The sequence below is a fragment of the Ananas comosus genome, linkage group 2 (genome assembly GCF_001540865.1).
Source record: "Ananas comosus cultivar F153 linkage group 2, ASM154086v1, whole genome shotgun sequence".
Lineage (NCBI taxonomy): Eukaryota > Viridiplantae > Streptophyta > Magnoliopsida > Poales > Bromeliaceae > Ananas > Ananas comosus.
In genome coordinates, this window is record NC_033622.1 from 255,102 (window position 1) to 276,854 (window position 21,753).

Below are 21,753 nucleotides of genomic sequence, written 5' to 3' on the forward strand. Positions count from 1 at the left end.
TATCTGATACTTTTTATCCGACCATCTAATTTATTTGCTTTTCAAAATAATAAATTAATCATGCCTAATGGCTAAAGAGTTGCATTTTTTGTATTTAATTATGATTGTATTAAAAAATTAAATATTGATGCGCATTTATTTGGTCATGCTTGATACTACTTGAAACAACCAAAATAATTAGAAATATTCGAGTATTTTATTATTCGAATAATAATATTAACAGTGATGTTTTATAAATAAATGGTAGATCAAATGAATGCATACAATCAAAATTAATTAATTAATTAATAATAGTTCAATCAAATTCATTTAATTTATTGAATGGAAATTATAATCTCGCATGTACACGTAACAATTAAAACTTTAGAAAGAGTAAAAGAATGTTAAAAAAAAAAAGAAAAAAAAGAAATGGATATCGGGTGGAGCATTGGATCCGACCCGAGATCCACCGTTGAACGGGTGTCCTCACTTCGCTATCCCAACCGTAGACCAACCGCCGACAAAGCAAACGGTGATGCGCCGTACGTTGACGGATGGACGGCTCTGATCATTCCTCCTTCAACGGCACCGTTCAACGGTCAGATTCCCCACCAGTCCCCTCGACTCCCTGCACCCGGTGCCGTGCACCACCTCATCCCAGCACTTCATTTAAATCCAACCGTCCATTTTTTTTCCTTACAAAAAAAAAAGAAAATCTCAAAAATCATCTAAATTTTTATAGATTGCAATTTATCATATAAAATTTAAAAAATTGAAATTTATGATGTCAATAATAATTTTAGTGAAATTCATCATAAAACTCCAATTTTAATCAGTTAGATCGAAAATACAAATAAATAATTTACAAAATTAATTATGCTTTTTGATATTTAAGAATTCAGATGTGTGAATAATAATAATTCGTAGAAATTTAGATAGTTACAAAGAAAGGGAAAAAAAAAAAAACAGCATTTAAATGGACGGCACAGATTGGCACATCAGAAGTGCAACGGACGGCTAGGAGACCAGCGGTGCACTGATGAATACATGCACCGGGTGCAGGGAACAGGTTCCACTACTTATTCTAGATTTAAAACGAAGAAGAAATTCGCGGAACTAATCCCAATTTTATTTCCCTTCCACACTTTGCGTGTTTTTTGTGTGTGTGTGCGCGCGTGTGTTTTGTGTTCGTGTTTGTGCGAATTCGTTCCTTCGCAATTCCTTTTCTTTTTCCCATTTCTCTCTCTCTCTCGCGCGCGCGCGCGCGACAAAACCCTAGCTCGCTCTTGCTCTCGATCGCCATTTCTCGATCCTAGGGTTCGTACGACGTGGGGGATCCGAGGAGGTATTTAATTCGAACACTGTGCGATTTCGTGATTTGTATCCGGGTTTGCACGATCCGTTTTGGGGTCGGATTGGTTGGGTTTGTCGTGAAGTTTTTGAGACAAATGTTCAATTCTCGGAGCCGTGCGATTGATTTGCTAGTGCGTGATTAGATTATACGATGAGAAATTGAGAATTGTTTTGCGTAAATTGGGAGTTTTTGGCCCTAGAGAGATTGACTGATCTGTTACTGGATTACCGTCATTTCCTGTTATTATTGTTATTGTTATTCTCGCCTGCGTTTTCTATGAATTTATAGATAGATTAATGCAAAGGTTGCGGTTCTGGGAGCATATGAGATTCTGGAACCCTAGCAGGAACTTTTCCATGTGCTGGAAATGAATTAGTACAGTTCCTGTTTTATTGGAGTGAGTAGCTAATTATATTTTCATTTATTTTGCTTGATTTTTTTAGAAAAAAGAACTGCAGAATCCTGTGTAGTAGATCGAGATCGGAGGACTTATCTTGTTTTGTGTATTTAAATTCGACTTCCGATGGGATGGGGAAACACTTTACGGAGGCGCATGAGAGTCTTCGCTGTTGCATTGGTGATCTACTTAGACTATAAGGTCTGGTTTGTCATTTTTATAAACTTATGATCCTTATCGTATCATTTCTATTATTTTCTGATGTTGAATGCCTTTGTTGATATAATAGGCTGTTCAGAAGAGGGTGAAATGGGTTAGCAGAGTAAAAAAGAATACTATTTGGGAAAAAACCCATCAAAGGAATGCTAAACGGGTTCTTAACTTGATGATTGAATTGGAAGGCTTGTGGGTAAAACTTGGTCAGTATCTATCTACCCGAGCAGATGTACTCCCTGAGGCATACATATCTCTCCTCAAGAAGCTGCAAGACTCACTTCCTCCTCGTCCTCTTAAAGAGGTCTCTCTCTCTCTCTCTCTCTCTCTCTCTCTCTAAGTGTAGTGCTGTTTGAGTAGTGGTATTGCGGGATTCACGATATCAAAATCCATTCTCCCAACAGCTTCTCTGTCCGGCAGAATCTGAAACTCCAAAGTGAGCTTTTGCAATTGAGGCTCAAAGAATCTGAAACTCCAAAGTGGAGCTTTTGCAATTGAGGCTCAGAAATTCATTTTCACTACCTGCTGCAGCAGAAGCTTCAGACTTCTCTGCTTGCTAAGTTTTCGACCAGAGGTTGCTGCAGCTGAGAGCAGATACAGAGCTTGGGCTAAACAGGAAGTGTATGCTGTTGAAAGTTGAAACAATTCAATGCATTACACTTGCAATGTTATCGCAAATAAATATTGAATCCTTGGTAATTAAGCTTTCGTTATTAACTCAGCAACGGAGGTAAAAGTGTTAACTTCTGATGGGACAAAGTCACTTAGGACCTATTTGACTTTGCTGGAGCTCGTTCATAGCTTTTTAACTAAAATCTGTTTTCAGCTTCCACATCAGCAGCAGCAGAACTTCGAGTTGGAGCTTTTGCTTTTTGGGCCAAAAAGCTCATTTTTAGTTTCCTTCCATGCTGAAGGTGTAAATATTTGCTACCAAAGGCCTAGTTTCTAGAAACTTCTGCTTTTGAGAGTAGAGAAGCTGTTTCAAAAACCAAACCTAATATGCACTTTAAGCTACTTGTGGCAACTGTTCACTATCTTTAATAGAGAAGCATTAGATGTTGTGGTAGTGCATCAAGAATTTTTTTATCGCACTATACTCCCATCTATTTCTTGAGTTCTACATTCTGATTTGAATATAAGAAATTGCTCATTCTTTATCTAAATGTTTTGCAATTGAGCAGGTCTGCCGAACTATAGAAAGAGAGTTGGGGGAATCCATGCGAGATCTCTTCTCTAATTTTGTCCATGTTCCCCTCGCAACTGCATCTGTAAGTTTTGGCTAAAATTTGAAAGGAATAATGAATTGCATATGAAAACAAAATTTTGACATTATCTTTTTGTGTTCAGATGATAACATAACTTTCAGCTCACTGAAAATGTTATTGTTCATTTATGTAAATATGATTGATTACAGATAGCTCAAGTTCACCGTGCAACTACGAAGGATGGCCAGGAGGTGGTTGTCAAAGTTCAACATGAGGGCATCAAGGAAATCATATTAGAGGTTCCTCCTATTCATTACTGGAATATGATTGCATTTAAGTTAAAAACCCCGCTCTCATTACAATATTGGTGTTGATTTCCAGGATTTAAAGAATGCAAAATCTATAGTTGACTGGATAGCTTGGGCAGAGCCACAATATAACTTTAGCCCAATTATTGATGAATGGTGTAAGGAGGCACCAAAAGAACTCGACTTCAATCATGAAGCAGGTATTTTTCTTTTGTTAATGTCAACTGAAAATCAATATGCAAAATTACAGTCTTACGCTTTTGGCTATCTATAATTTCATTTTGCCCTCCTTAAGTTGAAATTATCATAAAGCCCCTTGTGTATAAACAAGTGTGCCCTCGTAAATATTAGAAATGCCCCAGTATATAGGCAAGATATCATAAACATCAATCCAAAAAGGAATAATCTCTGTTGGGGATCTAGAATATTACAAATTTTAAGGGCACATACAATATTTCAATGATTTTGTGGGGTATGCAGAAAAATTGCCCTATAAGTGTGTGCAAGTTAGAAGAAGGGTTGCTCATCGTTTTTACATTATTTGTACCGAGAAAGCTATATCTACGAGCATAATTAACAATGATCTTTTTGATTGCAGAAAACACTAGAACAGTTTCCAAAAACCTTCAGCCCAAAAATGAGGGTGATGACCTTTCTAACTCTGTTGATGTAATTATACCGGAAGTTATCCAGGTGCAGTTGTCAGTCTGATGATGTTGCTTCAACTGATTTTATCCTGTAATTGCTTTTTTCCATAATCCACTCATGCTAATTATTGTTGTTTTCACTTCATTTTCTCAACTTGAAATTACAGTCGTCTGAGAAAGTCCTTGTCCTGCAATATATGGATGGCATTCGATTAAATGATAATGAATCATTGGAAGCTTATGGTGTTGATAAACAAAGACTTGTGGAAGAGATTACACGTGCATATGCTCATCAAATTTATGTCGATGGGTTTTTCAATGGTGATCCTCATCCTGGTATGCTTAATTTGGCTATTCTTCCTTAGTCATTGTTTGTATTGTTGCCAGAATCATGATATATTATGGCGTTTTCCCCCTTGTTTTTCTAAGTGGTGGTATATAATTTGTTGCTATATTTTTGTGAATACTTCTCTAGGAAATTTCCTTGTGAGTAAGGAGCCTCCACATCGGCCAATTTTACTTGATTTTGGGCTTACAAAGTCAATATCAAGCTCCATGAAACGGGCGCTAGCGAAGATGTTTTTGGCGTGTGCTGAGGTTTGTATCATTTGATGGCTTCTCAAATAGCTTTTCTTGGTCAGTGCTTCTCCAGAAGCTCCAACTAGGCTAGACACACAGGCTTGTAGGCTCAAAAAGATTGTGGTAGTTCAGTTTATGAATGAATTGCTTCAAATGATAAGTCTTTCACATTACCAATTTGAGTTTCCTCCTGCTTTATCATTTAGCGTTGGTACCCTTTAACGATAGCGTTAGCGTTTTTGTTGCAGGGGGATCATGTGGCCCTGTTGTCTGCTTTTGCAGAAATGGGACTTAAGCTGCGCCTTGATATGCCACAGCAGGCTATGGATATTACAGCAGTATTTTTTCGCACTTCAACTCCAGCAAACGAAGCACTTGTTAGTCCACCTTATGTTGCTTGATATGTTGAGTGAAAACAACACTGCTCAAACGAGTGTTTGGCATCCATAACTAATATATTAATTGTCAGGAAAATATAAAATCTTTGGCTGATCAAAGAGAGAAAAACATGAGAGCCATCCAGGAAAAGATGAAACTTAATAAGGAAGAAGTCCGGCGCTTTAACCCTGTAAGTGCAAGTACAATGAATGTTAGCAATGATGCCCTTTTCTCTAGATTATTTAGACTTAACAAGATGGTACTTTGTTTTTGCATGATGCCAAAATCAGGTTGATGCTTTCCCTGGCGATGCAATTATTTTCTCGAGGGTGCTTAATCTTCTTCGAGGTTTACATTGAACTTCAAAAATTCATTTTTGATGTACCAAAGTAAGTTCTAGGTTAAATTAAGGATCTTTTTATTCCATGCTTCTGCAGGGCTTTCAGCTACTCTAAATGTTCGGATTGCTTATCTAGATATCATGAAGCCTTTTGCTGAATCAACATTACGGGGGTGAGGAAATTTTGTGTCCTCACATGTTAATTCCACAACATCTTGTAACTTATGTTAGTTTATTTTGATTAGTTTTTACTGTCACTTCTAACAAGTACTTTATAAATTTTTATGGACTCCAAAAGCATTACGAATGGACAGATGATAAACACACAATGGATTTATGATTCACCTATCCACTCTGAGGTGGAGGCTAAGCTGAGACAACACCTAGTTGAGCTGGGAAGTGAAAAGATACTAGGAATACAAGTAAGTTTTTTTAATTTTGTTGTTGCATTGAAATATTTGCTATTTGTTGTCTTCGTTTTACTTTAGTTATTTCTCTTGTCATTATATTGTTATGTAATATGATGGCATAAAATCGGGCAATCTCAAGGATAAGCTGTTTTTTATTTATAGGAAGAGAAATATATAAGCTGCTCCTACCTTAGAAGTAGTTAATTTTTCTTTGCCCTTCTTTCTATTTCGAAATTTTGTAACTCCTTAGCTATCCATTAAATATTATGTTTGAAACAGGAATTATATGATCCCAGAATTTATTTTTCTTTTGGTTTCTTTCTTATTGAATTTTGGTGATTTCACTTGGCTACCGGTTAATATCTAGCTTGTTTCTACTTGATTCGTAGGAAAGAGGCCTTTGATGTTCTTATAATTCGAACCTAGCACCATCAGTGTTGATTTAAGTACCGTATGAAATTGTTTACGTCAGTAAAACTGATGGATCCTCTGTATTTCAAAGACTGTATACTTGTCATGTATTCTTGGCCATAAATTTGTCCATTGATTTACCTAAAGGTGGTTTAATATTGTCTTTGCTTTATAGGTTGAATCATGAAATAAGTGAACGCTATCCTGAAGATAGTAGTAGGTTTGTGCACTATTTATTGCCCTCCTGAATTAAAATAGCTTTGACACTTTTCAGGTATGTGCTTATAAAGATGGGAAAGTCATAATAGATACTGCCGCTGGTGTGTTAGGGAAATATGATCCGCGACCTGTTCAACATGATTCTCTGTTTCCAGTTTTCTCTGTGACAAAAGGAATCACTGCTGGACTCGTACATTGGCTTGTTGACAAGGGGTAAGGTAGTATCTTTCGGTTTGTTTTTTCATCATTTTTCAATAGAAATTTGGAACTGAATTGCCACATTTTCCTATGTTGGCCTAAATAATATGGTATAATGCCATATTAGTAGTTCATATTAGTCTAATTGCTTGGTCCCTATTTAGTTAAGGTGTTGTTATCTACCTCATTCTATTCAATAAACTAAAATTAAAAAAAAAAAAGAAAAAAGGGAAAATTGAAGAAACATTATTCTAGTCAAAACAATTTATTCTAGAGTAATCTGAAAAAGTATTATATTGCTTTCCTTTGTGGTATCAGTACTATTACCATGATCATTACATTTATCATCCATCATTTCGGTTGATTATTGAGTTTGCCTGCGCGCATGCATAGTACATAAAGACTATTGTTGGGATTTTTTTTTTCTTTTTTTTTTTTTTCCTTTGTTGGTTTGAGGTGGAGTTTGGGAGGTGCAGATAGGGGTCAATTATCAAAAAGGTTAAGATACAGGCGCCAATAAGTTAGCGAGTATATCAATGAAATATCTTACAAGCAAAAGATGTTAGCTTTCTTCATTTTACAGGCAATCCCTTTTACGGAACAATTATGCTACTTAGTAATTTCCATTTTCAACAACACTATGCACAGGATGAATAAAAAATGTGGTTTTTGGGCAGGAAACTCAACCTTGAAGAAACTATTGCCAGTATATGGCCAAATTTCGGAAACAGGAAAAAGGAGCTAATAAAGGTGAACCAAATAAGTCTCCACTATCTATCTTCACTAACTAAATGGTTGTGAATGGACATTCAGCATGCTTCCTTGCTATTATGTTTATGTTTTAGGTTTATAATTCTTTTTTGTTTAATAACTACAGGTGCACCATGTACTTAATCATGCATCTGGGTTGCACAATGCGATGGCCGATGTAATGAAGGAAGATCCATTGGTGATGTGTGATTGGGAAGAATCTCTAAGCCGTATAGAAAGATCTGTTCCTGAGACGGAACCTGGTTCCAGCCAATTTTATCATTACTTATCTTTTGGTTGGCTTTGTGGCGGAGTTATAGAGGTATTGCTTCTCCCTATCACATTACCATCTGAGATTCAGTGGAATAAGTTGCAATGCTGGACGAACTATCTTTTTGGCATTGAATATAGCTTGGAGTGTCCAATGGAATGTACACACATACATACGTACATATACATATATATACTATTAGTATAATAGTATATTATACACGCGCTTACACACACACATCCATATAGTACTATAGTTCTATAGTAACTATATATTATACAGTACTATTCTATATAGTAACATACTACTGTAGTACTGTAGTATATTAGACAGTAATATTCTATTTAGTATATTATCTTATATAGTTTTATTACTGTAGTATTACTATAGTACTGCAGCGTATTATATGGTACTATTCTATACAGTATATAATATAGTTTTATTATTATAGTCCTACTGTATATTACTATATTATATACGTATGCAGTAGTTCTATAACTAGTTCTATTGTTATATGATACTATGTTATACTCTCTATGCATATAGTTCTGTTACTGTAGCTCTATTATAATATATTACTAATTTTATTCTAGTATATTATGTAGTTCTGTAGTATATTACTATGCACACCACTACGGTACCGTACATTATGTAGAATAGTGTACTATATCGTAGATTTATTAGTAGATAGTCTCTATGGCATATTACTATATATACTATAATATAGAGCTAAGTAGGTCTGTAAATACTATAATGTGTGTGTATTACTGTTACTCTATAGTCTACTACTGTAGCATTATGTATATACCTTTTATACTGTATTCTCTCTGTGTGTGTATTGCTATTACTATAGCATTATATGAGCTCTATTATCTATTACACTATATAGTGTGCGCGTGTGTATATAGGACTATTAGTATATACATATAGTTCTTGTACTGTAATACTATATATTACTGTATTATACTATAGTTCTATTACGTAGTTCTATCATATATTGTAATAGAACTACATAGAGAGTACTATAGTATATTACATAGTACTATATATGTACCACTATATAAACTATCTTTTATATAATGTAGTGAATTATACTATATATAATAAAATGTGGCTCTATAGTGTACACTATAGCACCTAGTATACTATAGTATTATGTGTATTAGCACTACTTATACTATCGCACCTTTTTTTGTTCTATTTATACTATAGCACTTTTTCTTAGTTATCAACTTCACTACATATTGAGTTTACTCGCTTGTTCCAGCATGCTTCTGGGAAGAAGTTTCAAGAAGTGTTAGAGGAAGCTATTGTTCGCCCTCTTAGTATTGAAGGCGAGCTTTACATTGGCATTCCTCCAGGTATTTACTGAACATCTGAGTTATCTGGAGTTCAAATTACTGACTGTTATTAAGGAATACCAACAAAAACAAGAGCAGAGTAGTTGCTTGACTCAGACAATTTGCTTATCTAACCCAAAAGCTTTTTGAAGTTCTAGCATGTTAAATTTGTTTGTTAGTCATAAAACCCACTGAAGCTTATATTATTATCGCAGGTGTCGAATCTCGGCTAGCAACCCTAACTATTGATGCAGAAGACCTACAGAAGCTCTCAGTGATCGGGACAGCAGCCCTGACTGTTGACAGGGAAGACCTACTGAAGCTCTCAGCGAACGGGGCACGTCCCGGCATGCTGACAACCCTTGTCGAGGGCAACCTTGCGCAGGTGGCGACCGGCCTCCCTGTCCTCTTCAACACCCTAAACATCCGCAGAGCCATCATTCCCGCTGCCAACGGCCACTGCTCCGCCCGTGCCCTAGCCCGATACTACGCTGCCCTTGCCACCGGCGGCTCCATCCCTCCGCCGCACTCTCCCAACTCGAATCCCCCCCTCGGCTCTCATACCCACATCCCCAAATTCCCCACCTTCCAGCCTAAGAAAAAACGGGCAACAAAGGATGCTACGGATGATCTCAACACACATGGTAACACTAATGAGGTAGCTAATGGTAATGGCTACAATAATAACAAAGGCTATAGCCTTGTGGACATTGATGAAGATGAAGCTACAAGGAACGGTTCTAAACTTTTTACTAACCCCAAGATCCATGATGCACTTATGGGCGTCGGCGATTACGCGAATTTGGTGATCCCCGACGGCAAATTCGGGTTAGGATTTCGGAGGTTTAGCACAGCTAGCGGAAAGCTAACCAGTTTTGGGCATTCGGGGATCGGCGGATCCACCGGTTTTTGCGACGTAGAGCACGATTTCTCGATCGCGGTGACAGTGAATAAGATGTCGCTCGGTGGCGTGACTAGAAGCATTATCCAGTTGGTTTGCGCCGAGCTGAATATACCTCTTCCTGATGAGTTTTCTACTTTCGGGGAGAAGGGGCCTGACATGCAGCTTAACCTAGGACCACAGGCAATGTAATATTTTTTCCCAAGTCACTTTGCTTACCCCTTTTTGTTAGTTTACTCAGATAATCTAAAAGACTCATTATTCCAAATTGGAATTGTCAGAGAAAACTTACAGCAGAAACATATACTTGTATGAACCACAGCTCAATAGAATTTCCCTTCAATCATTTGTTGTTTCATAATTTGGTGATTTGGTGTTATTTATTGTGTGTAATGCCGATAATAATATAATTGCAATGCGGTCCAAATCATATTTTGTGAGATTAGAAATGTTAGTGTGGGGTGTTCGGATCGAGGGCCGCACAGGGATACATTAGATAAACGCACAAAACCAAAAATAGGCATTGTTAATTTTAAAATTTTTAAATAATTTGACAAGTAGTTTATGAATTTAAATCAGCTATTTATCTTATATTTTTTTTTCATTTTTATTGATATATGATTTGAAAATTATTTTTTTGAGTCACTCTCAAAATATTTTTAAATATTTTATTATTTCAAAATTAAAGCCGAAACAAAAGTTGAAACTTTCCTTAATAAACAAACTAATCTAAAAAAGAGACCTACCAATTAGGAACTTGGGCCGGATTAAAAAGCCCATGTATTGAGTCCAGTAGTCAATGGATTGGGCCGGGCTATATTTTGATGGCTAGTTGAAAACAGTGATCATGAGGTTCTGGTCACCACCCGTGAGTTTACCTCCCCCGCGGTACCATCACTTTTGCCGCAAAATAATTTTTTTCGCCGCGTGTTACGGGGAAAACACTGAGGTGATGCTTGTGGGGCGGTGACCGTATGTATATATATATATATATATATATATATATGTGTGTGTGTGTGTGTGTGTGTGTGTGTGTTGAACGAATTTTTTGAGTCTTGCAAAATATTTTGAATTTGGGTATATGTCGATAAAACCATTTTTTTCGGTGAAAATATATTTTTATTTCTTCTTTGTGTTTTTTTTTTTTTTTTTTTTTTTTTTTTTTTTTTTTTTTTTTTTTTTTTTTTTTTTTTTTTTTTTTTTTTTTTTTTTTTTTTTTTTTTTTTTTTTTTTTTTTTTTTTTTTTTTTTTTTTTTTTTTTTTTTTTTTTTTTTTTTTTTTTTTTTTTTTTTTTTTTTTTTTTTTTTTTTTTTTTTTTTTTTTTTTTTTTTTTTTTTTTTTTTTTTTTTTTTTTTTTTTTTTTTTTTTTTTTTTTTTTTTTTTTTTTTTTTTTTTTTTTTTTTTTTTTTTTTTTTTTTTTTTTTTTTTTTTTTTTTTTTTTTTTTTTTTTTTTTTTTTTTTTTTTTTTTTTTTTTTTTTTTTTTTTTTTTTTTTTTTTTTTTTTTTTTTTTTTTTTTTTTTTTTTTTTTTTTTTTTTTTTTTTTTTTTTTTTTTTTTACAAAAAATAAGTGGCATTGCGAAATGAACTTTTTTAGTTCTTTTTTCTCTAAGGATTATCCCTTAGAAATATTTTATATCTTTTCATTTTAGATGAATATTTTTTTGATTATTTTAATATTATCTACTAATATTTACTTGTTATATCAACTTTTTATTGATTGCAACAAACAATCAAATTCAAATTTAATTTCAAATGTATATTTCTTTTTCAATCTTATTTGATTTAAAATTTTTATTTCATCTTAAATTCAGAATTAAATTTTAATTATACATTGAATATTTGAATTACTTTTTTTAAAATTCCGATGAATTCAAAAATTTACGTTATGTGCTTTAAACTGAAAGCACCGATATCCAAGATTTATGTCCGATATCCAAAATTTATGTCAATTTAAGATAACTATTAAAATAATTATTACGTATATTTGCACGTGTAGATCTTTCTTCCATTGCCATCATTGACTGCGATCCAAGTTACAATTGTGCACCCCATAAACAAATTTCTGGCTGGATATTATAGGCAACAATAGATAGAGTTCTCCAGCCCCATAGGGTTTTCTTAAATCTCTAAATTCACAACCGGAAATATTTCATTTGCTTAAGAATCCACGGGCACTACATGAACTCTATCCAAAGGGTGTGTGTGCAATTCACAGTGTAGGGGGGTTCTCTCCATCCTAGTTCCAACATATCATAGTTCCCAGGCTACTTACTCTACATGCATGTAGAATGTTGTGATACCACATTTCCGCAAGTTTTTATTTGAGAAATTGGTAACATGCTACCGCTTCATTTAATTAAATAGTAAACTTAGCTATATGGTGAGACAACTAGGCATCTAGGAAGGGAAAGGAAAAGAAAAACGCAAAAAAGGAAGAATGAAAAAGGGGAAAAGGGGAGGAGTATAGATCCTTCACAAACACTAGTGAAAATCGACAAGAGTAGTCACACCGTCGGACACCCATAGGAGGTGTTATAATACTCGAAGTTTCGCGGACTGATCCCGAACCATACGGACGTCCACTAACATCTGAATTTGCGAGTGCCTTCTCTTTTGAAAAATAAGCCTATTTCGTTCGAGCAAGGTAACCCACCAGGCGCAGGCAATTGTCGCGAGTTCCTTCGACCTAATTGAGCCTCGTCTAAGTTGACTCGACTCCCAAAGAGTATAAGCTGAAGAACTACAGTGTATTCCCTTCTTGTTGGACATTTAAGCAAGTAATTGCAGTTAAAAAATTGACCTTTAAAACCCCCAGAGTATCGTAGTTTATCCCAGAATAACTTGTCCCCAAATTAGACACACAAAGTAAAGATGTTACCTGACCAAGTCAAAAACCTGATCTAAGCTGCAGTCCCAGAACCTGATCTGAGTAACATATCCTATTCATATGACCAAATCACTGCAGTATACAAATATATATTAATATATTGCCTAAGGTTCCTATAAATACACATCCCAGGTATATGTTGATATATTATATTATATATAATACAATGGAACACATCCAACATCCAAATCAAAACTATCCTAATGAAAATCCCCACATATCTGTACAATTACAAACTAGCAGTTAGATCTTCCTTTTTCAATTTCCACCTCTAATTCATGAGAAATTTGCCAAAATATTGTGCTTCTTCACTTGCCGATTTGTATACTGCTGTTTCTTTTATATTTCATGATTCTGCAGCATCAGTTCCTGTACAATTAAAACAAAACAAATGTTGAGGCCGTACAGACCCTTTAGATGTATTTCACACAGATTTCGTGTATAAGAAACGGGGAATAAAACAAACAGGGACTTAAATTATTGCTTTAACAAAACATTAGATGGTACCAAACACAGCTGCTAACATACGATTGAAAAATAACAGCTGCCTCCATCATGCAAAAAATACTTAACTGGATCCAGGATATATCTCTTCGTTCTGAAATGACTGCTTAGAAAAAAGAAATATAGAAAACTGCTAACACGGAAGGGACAAAACAAGTAGAATTTGCTTTTTAGTCACAAATTTTCTAGACTAAATAGTATGGACAGAAACTTAGCTTGCAAAAGAAATACATACTCACCTTCACCATCGATGTGTTCCACGCGGGCAACAATGTGTTTCCCATAAGTGTACTTCCTTAAAGCTGGGAGATGAACTCTTATACGATCGAGCAATACTTCCCGTTGCTTATCACTACATGTTTCTAGAATCTTCTGAACAACATAATTTGCAAATTGGTCTTTCATCATCACCTGCAATAAAACAAAAGGGAATTAACCACAACAAAAATTGTAAAATTCACAAGGAAATATAATAAGACTAGACAGCTCAACTGGCTTCAGTAAAACAACATTATGAGTGTGAGGGAGGAATGGAGGTTATCAAAATTTTCCATGATACTGAAATTGAACGTGCTTTTGAAAACATCTTCATAAGTGGAGTAATTGAGTAAGAAGAAAATTACTGAAAAGACCAGCAAAACCACTGATAATTTACTGCTTATGACTGGATTCATTGAAGCATAAACATACAGACTACAAAGGATTTGAATAAGACTATTAGAGTAGATTATGCCCGATCAACCCCAACATACCAGTAAATTGTCATTTCCCTCTGTTTGTCCGACTATCTCGTCAATCAAGAGTTCTCTTTCTGCAGCATCACCATGCTCCAAACACTTCTCAATAACATTAGATGCAAATTTGTTTTGGCTCATTTGTACAACCTGCCCAGCGAGTTTGCTAATAATTTGGCTCCTTTCATGCGGTTTTCCCCGCTGCAAAACATGCTGCAAGCAAAATAGTTAAGCCACATATGGCAAGTGGATCCTCTCTGCAGGAATTTTAAAGATTCCTCAACAGTTGTGCATCAGCAATTGATTTTGTTCTTCAGAAGAAGCTCTAACTGCACTTATGGCCGTGGAAACAAAGAGAGCCATCCATTTGTTCACATTATTAAAATGTCTGAAAAAACTGTTCTAAACAAATAGTATAGTACAAGTTCTACACATTTATCTACTCATCAGAATCTCCATATATTATACTCCATTTATAGAAGTATTTTGAGTAACGGTAACAAAACAAACCGACTGTCTAAGACACTCTCCGTAATACGAACACAAGTTGTGATATAGCCTAATAATATAAGCATCACTGAAAAATAAAAAGTGAAAAAAAAAAAATAAAGAAGAAAGAGTCATAGTAGTATGCACAATGAAAGTGGCTAATATAGAACAAGATTTTCATAAGTGAATACCTCAGCACTGACACAGTATATTATAACAAGGGAAATAAAAAATTTCACCTGTGTAACATAATTCCCATACTGGTCTTGTGCGAGGGTACAAGCAGACTGCAAGATCTCATCAACTATGCATTGACCCTGGGAATCCTCTGTACAATGCTCCAATACTCTCTATTGATCATCATAAATAAAAAATTCAATACACTTTTATGTAATATTAAAGGCAAATCCAGAAACTCTTCTCAAGATATTATATACTTGTATGATAAGAGTAACTACATCACCTGAATAACACGGCAACCATAGGGATGTGTAGAAAGTGATGCAACTTGACCACGGAAAGCAGAAATAATAAAGTCAATTTTATCAGTTGGTACACATTCAATGCATTTCTGTATCACATGGTTTCCATTTTGATCACGCACACACCGCATAACTTGTCCATCAAGCTCCCGCACGAGTTGTGTTTTCTGATCAAGTTCAATAACTTCGAGCGCCTATAGATTTAAGCAGTCAACCAGAATTAAAGGGAGTATTATAACAACAGAGTTTGGATGCATGCAAGTCCCAGCCTGGAATATTGCATAGCTGTTGAGAAAAGATATTGCACTGGACTAATAGAATTTTTATGAGAGCATAATCTGGGATTCTGCACCATTTAAATTAACATGAAGCAAATCAACTTAATCATTCACTTCTTAATATTTGAGTATGATAAACAAAGGATTCTCACACGTCCTAATACTGAAGTAACAAAGATATACTGCCACTAATCACCAAAGTCTTGAGCCAATAAAAAAGAACAGTTATGGGTTGAGGCCTCCATAAAATGGGTTATTTTTGGGTAAGTTAAAAGTTGGTTCCACTATAAATGGGTCTATTCGGATTTGCCATCCTATTGGGTCACTTAAAGCACAAGTACATAAGACATAACTGAGAACGTTAAAGGGTCGAACATCTGGTTCAAACAAATATGCTCCATTTCCAAACTTCATTTATATGCTTCATATTCTAGAATTTCCGCTATGATCATAAGAAAACAGAGAAAAGCAATCCTAATGTGAAATGTGAGATATTAATGCCAAAATGTACATTATACTCCTACAGAAAAGACCTAATTGATTCAATAGTACAAGTTGAGCCCAATTTACAAAAAGAAAGTAGTTTTTGGATACAGATAAGCATAGAAATCTATGAGAAAAATAGAACATAATAGCACATTGCTTGTGCAAGTGAACAGTATTGTTTAGAAAACTAGAATCCAGATCAATGTCCACGTTGCACCACAAAACTACTATATATATATATATTTATCAAAATTCCATAGTACCTTCTGAATAACACGACAGCCGTACATCTGAAGACTCAATTGTAACATTTGACCAACAAGCTTATTCGCAAGTTCCCTTCTCTGATCAGGGCTCCCATGCTCAAAGAACTGTAAAGAGGAAAAAAAAAAAAAAACAGTTGGTCATGTTTGGTGCATAACACACCGAAGAATTTCTTTAGAAGGACGACACATCTTTTAACGCAAGAATGCAATATTTAAATATAGAAGTCAACAATAATAGCTGTTAACACATTTCTTTGATCAGTACACCTTTTGAATCACATAATTCCCAAACACGTCGGTCATTAATGTTGAAGCATGAGGAAGGACTTCTTGAAAAACAGATGCTTTCTCTTCTGCACTGCAGTTTTCTAATTTCTGCTGGATGAATCGGCTGCCATGTTGGTCAGCGCTGGTAACAAGAAAGTGCAGAAAAAAAAATCAATCCTCCTCACAAATGAGGATTTCAAACAATAAGAATTTGAAATGAACCACATAAGTACATAGCCAACTGACCTGAATTCTACAATACGCCCAGCAATATCAGATAGCTCAAACCTACGAGTTCTATTGGACTTCAGCTCATCCAAGAAAGAGCAGGGTTTCTGATCATCAAGCTTTTCGCGCCCTCGCTGTCCCTGCCATCCTGAAGGAGAAGGCACATTCCTTGAAGAATTAGGCTGCAATCTCATAGTGTCAGTTCTCCTTCCTGGATAGCTTGTTCCGGGCATTGGTGACCCCGGATATACAGGACTGGACAATGAAGCAGAGGGATATTGGGTCAGAACTCCCATATATGCAGTAGTCCCCGGATGATTTGAGACGAAAGCTCCTCCCTTTCTACCACTTGGAATATTAGTGCTTCCACTTCTTGGAAAATGAGGCCTCTGATCAGGTGAATATGTAGCAGAAGATGGTGGAATTTTCTGGGGATCAAAATTATCATTAATATTTCCCATCATGCTAGCCCTAGGCACCATTGTGCTGGCACCAGGATATGCACTGAAAGAAGGCTGCTGAAAGTACATCGGGTCGGCAATGGGAGGTTGCGTGGGTATCCCGAATTGCCCATAGAACTTATATGGCTGCATGAGTTCAGCTCCAGCAGTAAGATTTCCACTATTTACAGGAAAACCAGATGTTCTACCAGTGATGTTAGGGCTAAGAGGATTATCAAGAAGCATGGGAACAGAACTCTGCGGAGGATACCCAGGGATAACTTGTGGAACAAATGGGGCATTCAGAGCATAACCGCCAATTTGATATTGTGGAGGGTAAAAGCCAAGCGGTTGAAGATTCGGATAAAATGGATTTCCATAAGCACTTGTTGTGTAGAGCGGAGCTGTAATGCCGGTCGACTGCATTACTGGTTGTATGTCGACAGGGGATAATTTTATATGAGGTTGGGACAAGCTATCCAAAATGGCAACATGAGGATTCATCTGAGAATGATCACCCTGAACTTGAACTGAAGAGCCTTGCTGGAATAACATATGCTTAATATGATCATTGTGCTCATTGGAACTTATCTTCAAGTTCTTCATTTCAGAGACAACACTGCCAAGTTCATTACCAAAATTTCCATCTACCGCATTTGACTTTCCTTTTAGAGAAAGTCCAGGTTGCATAACCAAAGTTCCCCCAGAGCCAACAACTGATGTCGTTCGACCAGGTTTAGGTGTATGTGAACGAACAGACACAGAAGATGTATTTGACTCTACAGACCTACTACGCATGCTCAGTGAAGAACACTGTAAAGGGCTGATGCAAGAAGAGGCAGTTGTTTCTTCAGTTGAGTCAGTATTGGAAGGATGAGAGCAGTTATCATATGCAGGTGACGGAGTCCGAGTAAAATTGTCCTAAAAGAAATTACAAAACCCAAAAACAAGACACTACCAGTTAAAATTAAGTTTAACAAATATTGTATACCTGTGACAAAAGGCTCTCTCTAGTGAACAACAAAATGCAATTCTAGCGAACAACTTATTTCCTTGAAACTAATCATATGAAATCATAATCGTATGACTTTCTAAAAGAGATAATAAGCACCATCAGTAAGTAGATAATTAAAAGCATGTCATTTTGTAGTAACCAGATATACATATCTACAAATGCACTCAAATTTGTCCGTAGTTGATTCGTTATGTAGTCAAATTTCACTTTACTCGAAGATTTTGATTGTTTTAACAGAATTTAAGTTCCACTCAACGCCACATGAAGGCATATGAAGTTAAATCAACCAATTTAGCAAATCATTTGTTTGTTTTTCACATGCCTACTGCATATTTAATAAATTATGCTGACTTTGCATATACAAAGAATAGATTTACACCGAGAACATTATTTAATTCTAAGACTTTTATTACTACATTGAAGTACCTAATTTATATTCTATGATCTTGGAGCTGCAAAGATTACGACTTAAAACATAAAATACAAGTTTGGAGAAAGTTTTCCACTCTTAAACAGTGATTTCCATTCTACACAGGTTGATAGAAGTTTCATAGCAAAACCATAAAAACTTTGGAATAATATTTGATTAAAACAACATATCCATACCTACAAATGCACTCAAATTTGTTCCTTTGCTTTCTGTTTCAGTTTCAATTTTAGATTTCGATACTGTTTATAATTCTTTCTTTAACATTTCTTTGGCTGAACATTAATCACACAGACCTCGGCTGAAGCCGAGGTATTGAACCATCTGGGGTGACATTGGTTTAGAACTTCACATGCATTCCGCTTCCATAGTTACTAGTGAAACTTACCTCATAAAAACAACATGGAGAGAAAAGAGACAAATCTTCCGAATGGCAATAGTGCTCGCTATTTATCAACACGAAACGGACAAATACACTTATATAGAAAGCACACAATCTTAATAAAACATGAGAAAATTACCAATCATATAAAAGCCTACCTGCACAAAATCAACGAGACTGTTGCGATGACCTTCCAAACCGGGCATGCACTGCTCAGATACAAACTGGACGTTGTCCGCTGCATGGCCGCTTGATTCCAACCTAGGAGACCTATCATCTTCGGATTCTTCCTTATGGGTAGAGAGAACAGATCGCGATACAAAAGAATGTCCCTTACTACTATCATCAAAAGAACCCGCTCTCCAGTTATTCCCAACTTTTCCAAGCTGATGCATCAATCGTCGTCCCTCTCGTGAGATTAGAGGCGGCGGAAGCCTAGGGTTTAAGTTACCCTTGGACAAGTAGTGTTGTACATATGCTGGATCAGAACGCAGCTGCTCTTCATATTCATAATTTGCAGTTGAACTGCTCAAGTTTCCGAAATTGGAATCAAAGCTAGTGGTTCTCTGGCCTATGAGATTGCTAAGTGCAGCTAAGGACCCTTCCATGGTAGGCGGTGCACTCCCGCTTCTATTAGGGATTGTGTTCCTCCAGGTATCATATATTCTGTCACTACTTGACTGAAACAACTCTTCTCCAGCTAGATTACTCGAAGACGAATTGAATCCCAAAGCATCCTTACTCACAGGCCAGCTCCTTCCTCCAGTACTTCCTATTAGTCTCACAGGATTCTCCATTGCCATTATACTTCAGCAGAGATGCTCACAAAGTTCTACAGCTTTGATCTCTTAAAAACAATATCTTTTCACTTTCACCAAGGGGATCTCTCGTTTGTGAGGGTCCTTTTGCTGAAATGGAATATGTGAAGAAATATTGTATAAATTCTAAAGTTCAATTGCATTTAATCGGATTAATCAGAATATTATATTTCCCATTCTCTAATGGCGCAGTCGAAAAACAAAATCGTGATGAATTATGGGTAAAAAAAGCATAGAACTACAGTACAGCCAGAAAAGAGGTACCTATATCACAATTAAGCAACAATTACTGGCAAACAACATTTTCGTGATGTAAAATTATAACTAGATAGGATGACAAAGTGTTCAAGATTAAAAATTACCACCGCAGAAGAAGAAGAAGATAGTGATGGACGAAGCTTTTAGAACATGAAAGATAAGATCCTGTAGATAAGTAAGAGCTCAAACTAATCAAAGATGCATCTTTTAACTCAAAATAACTGCTATTTCCTCAAAGAAATCAAACAATCATCTATATATACGTAGAAATCACGCGCCTCCCGAGATCAAAATGCCAAAATTGCACAAAACAAGCCCATTTTTGGGGGTAAAAAAGATGCTCAAAACACCGAAAACCCAAAGAAAACCCAGGCGCTAAAGCATCAAACCCTAACAAAAACCCTCAAAAAACAAGGACTAAACAACACGCAAAACCCCCAATTTCGACCCCCAACGCTTGAGAAACCCCACATCGATTCCGACAATCCTGAGCCGATTCCAAAACCCTAAACCGATCACATCGCATCGAATCAAAACGCTCCAAGAAAGGGGCAAAAGAGAGGGGGGTTTCCTCACCTGCTCCTGAGTCGCGATCGCAACCCTAGGGTCCCCCCACGAACCCCCGACGGCGCGATCGCGAGGGTTTTTGATCGATTTTTTCCAGTAAAATTCGAACGAAAACGAAAGGGAAAAAGGTCGTAGAGAGAGAGAGAGGAGAGAGAAAGAGGTCGTCGTCCTCTCGACCCTGAGTTTCTTTCTCGGCTCGAGCCCCGAGACCTCGCTTCTAAAACCCCCAACCTGGAGGATTCTTCGCTGAACCTGGTTCAACCACGTCAGCATATAGACCATGCCAGCAACTCTGTAGCATTTTAAATTATATATTATATAATAATATAATATAATGCTTAATTTTTTTTTTCTAATTTTAAATAAAAATGGCTTGATTTTAGTTAGAACTTAACCAAATATTTTATTATTTTGTACTGAAAATTCAGGTGGAATTGGCCCCCGGTCTACGGTGACGTGGCGCATCCGGTCCACCGAGATTTTCTATCTCCTGGGAAATTTCTGCTGGGTGAAGTATCGTGAAATGACGGAAATGCCCCTCCCGTGTCCGTCCGTTGCTCTTTGGGAGCACCCAGAAGAATCCGCTGATGTGCGACACACGGGGTTTCATCTGAACCGTAGAATCAGAAGATTCTGGTGATCGTACGGCCGGTAGAGAGAGGACAGCGCGACACACGGTAAGAATAGGGTGTACCGGCGTTGGCGCAAGCGACCGTGACGCTCGACTTTATTAATGCCTTGGGCTGAAGCTGCTTCCGAAATGACATTTATGCCCTCCATACTTTCAATAATGACACTTGAGTCCCCTTCGCTATGTTGCTTTTTTATTATTATTATTGTCACTATCTAACTTTGAGCTATTTACAACGTCCGTCACGTCACTTGAAATTTTAACTCCCATGCACAATTACAGTGTTAACTAATTAAAACAAAAGATTAGCCTCTAAGATAACGTAATTAAATAATAATATCATATAGTATAGAATTGCTATTTGCGAAGATCAATTGGCTATTCGATTATATTCCCCAATTTGAATTCAAAAAGAGATAATATTTTTTAGTAGATACAGGAATATTTTACCAGTTAAATACTATGTATGCGTTCCTGCCTAACTTACGATAGTGCACTATGTTTCATAAAATATGCACTCTAATCTTTTTTTTTTTTATATTTTTCTTTAGAGATAGGTAACACACTACCTGTTTCGTTTATTTCATTTAGAAATAAACTTAGCTAGAAATGTAAATCAACTAGAATTCGAACTTGGATCTCAGGTACCAACCACGAAGTCCTTTGCCACTTACTCTAGGGACGGTCGGTAAT

General features: G+C 36.2%; 2 protein-coding genes across 3 annotated transcripts; one reads left to right on the forward strand and one right to left on the reverse strand.

Annotated features, from left to right (window-relative positions):
* LOC109706472 lies at positions 1,135-10,258 on the forward strand. The gene is made up of 19 exons (XM_020227300.1): positions 1,135-1,324; positions 1,778-1,931; positions 2,020-2,247; positions 3,125-3,211; positions 3,358-3,447; positions 3,530-3,656; positions 4,055-4,149; positions 4,271-4,439; positions 4,579-4,700; positions 4,931-5,059; positions 5,152-5,250; positions 5,351-5,408; positions 5,498-5,573; positions 5,699-5,822; positions 6,496-6,653; positions 7,316-7,388; positions 7,516-7,710; positions 8,927-9,020; positions 9,215-10,258. Exons 2-19 carry the CDS (start codon positions 1,857-1,859, stop codon positions 10,090-10,092), a joined length of 2,877 nt encoding a protein of 958 aa, XP_020082889.1. The 5' UTR covers positions 1,135-1,324; positions 1,778-1,856; the 3' UTR covers positions 10,093-10,258.
* LOC109728915 (pumilio homolog 5) lies at positions 12,803-20,624 on the reverse strand. Of its 2 annotated transcripts, XM_020259462.1 has the most exons (11): positions 20,439-20,624; positions 19,967-20,027; positions 18,945-19,694; positions 16,541-17,883; positions 16,295-16,436; positions 16,025-16,132; positions 14,979-15,191; positions 14,755-14,865; positions 14,045-14,239; positions 13,532-13,703; positions 12,803-13,157 (listed from the first exon to the last, which is right to left on the reverse strand). In XM_020259462.1, exons 3-11 carry the CDS (start codon positions 19,587-19,589, stop codon positions 13,135-13,137), a joined length of 2,952 nt encoding a protein of 983 aa, XP_020115051.1. In that variant the 5' UTR covers positions 19,590-19,694; positions 19,967-20,027; positions 20,439-20,624; the 3' UTR covers positions 12,803-13,134. The 2 variants fall into 2 exon arrangements, with proteins under 2 accessions (XP_020115051.1, XP_020115059.1); XM_020259470.1 differs by lacking the exon at positions 19,967-20,027.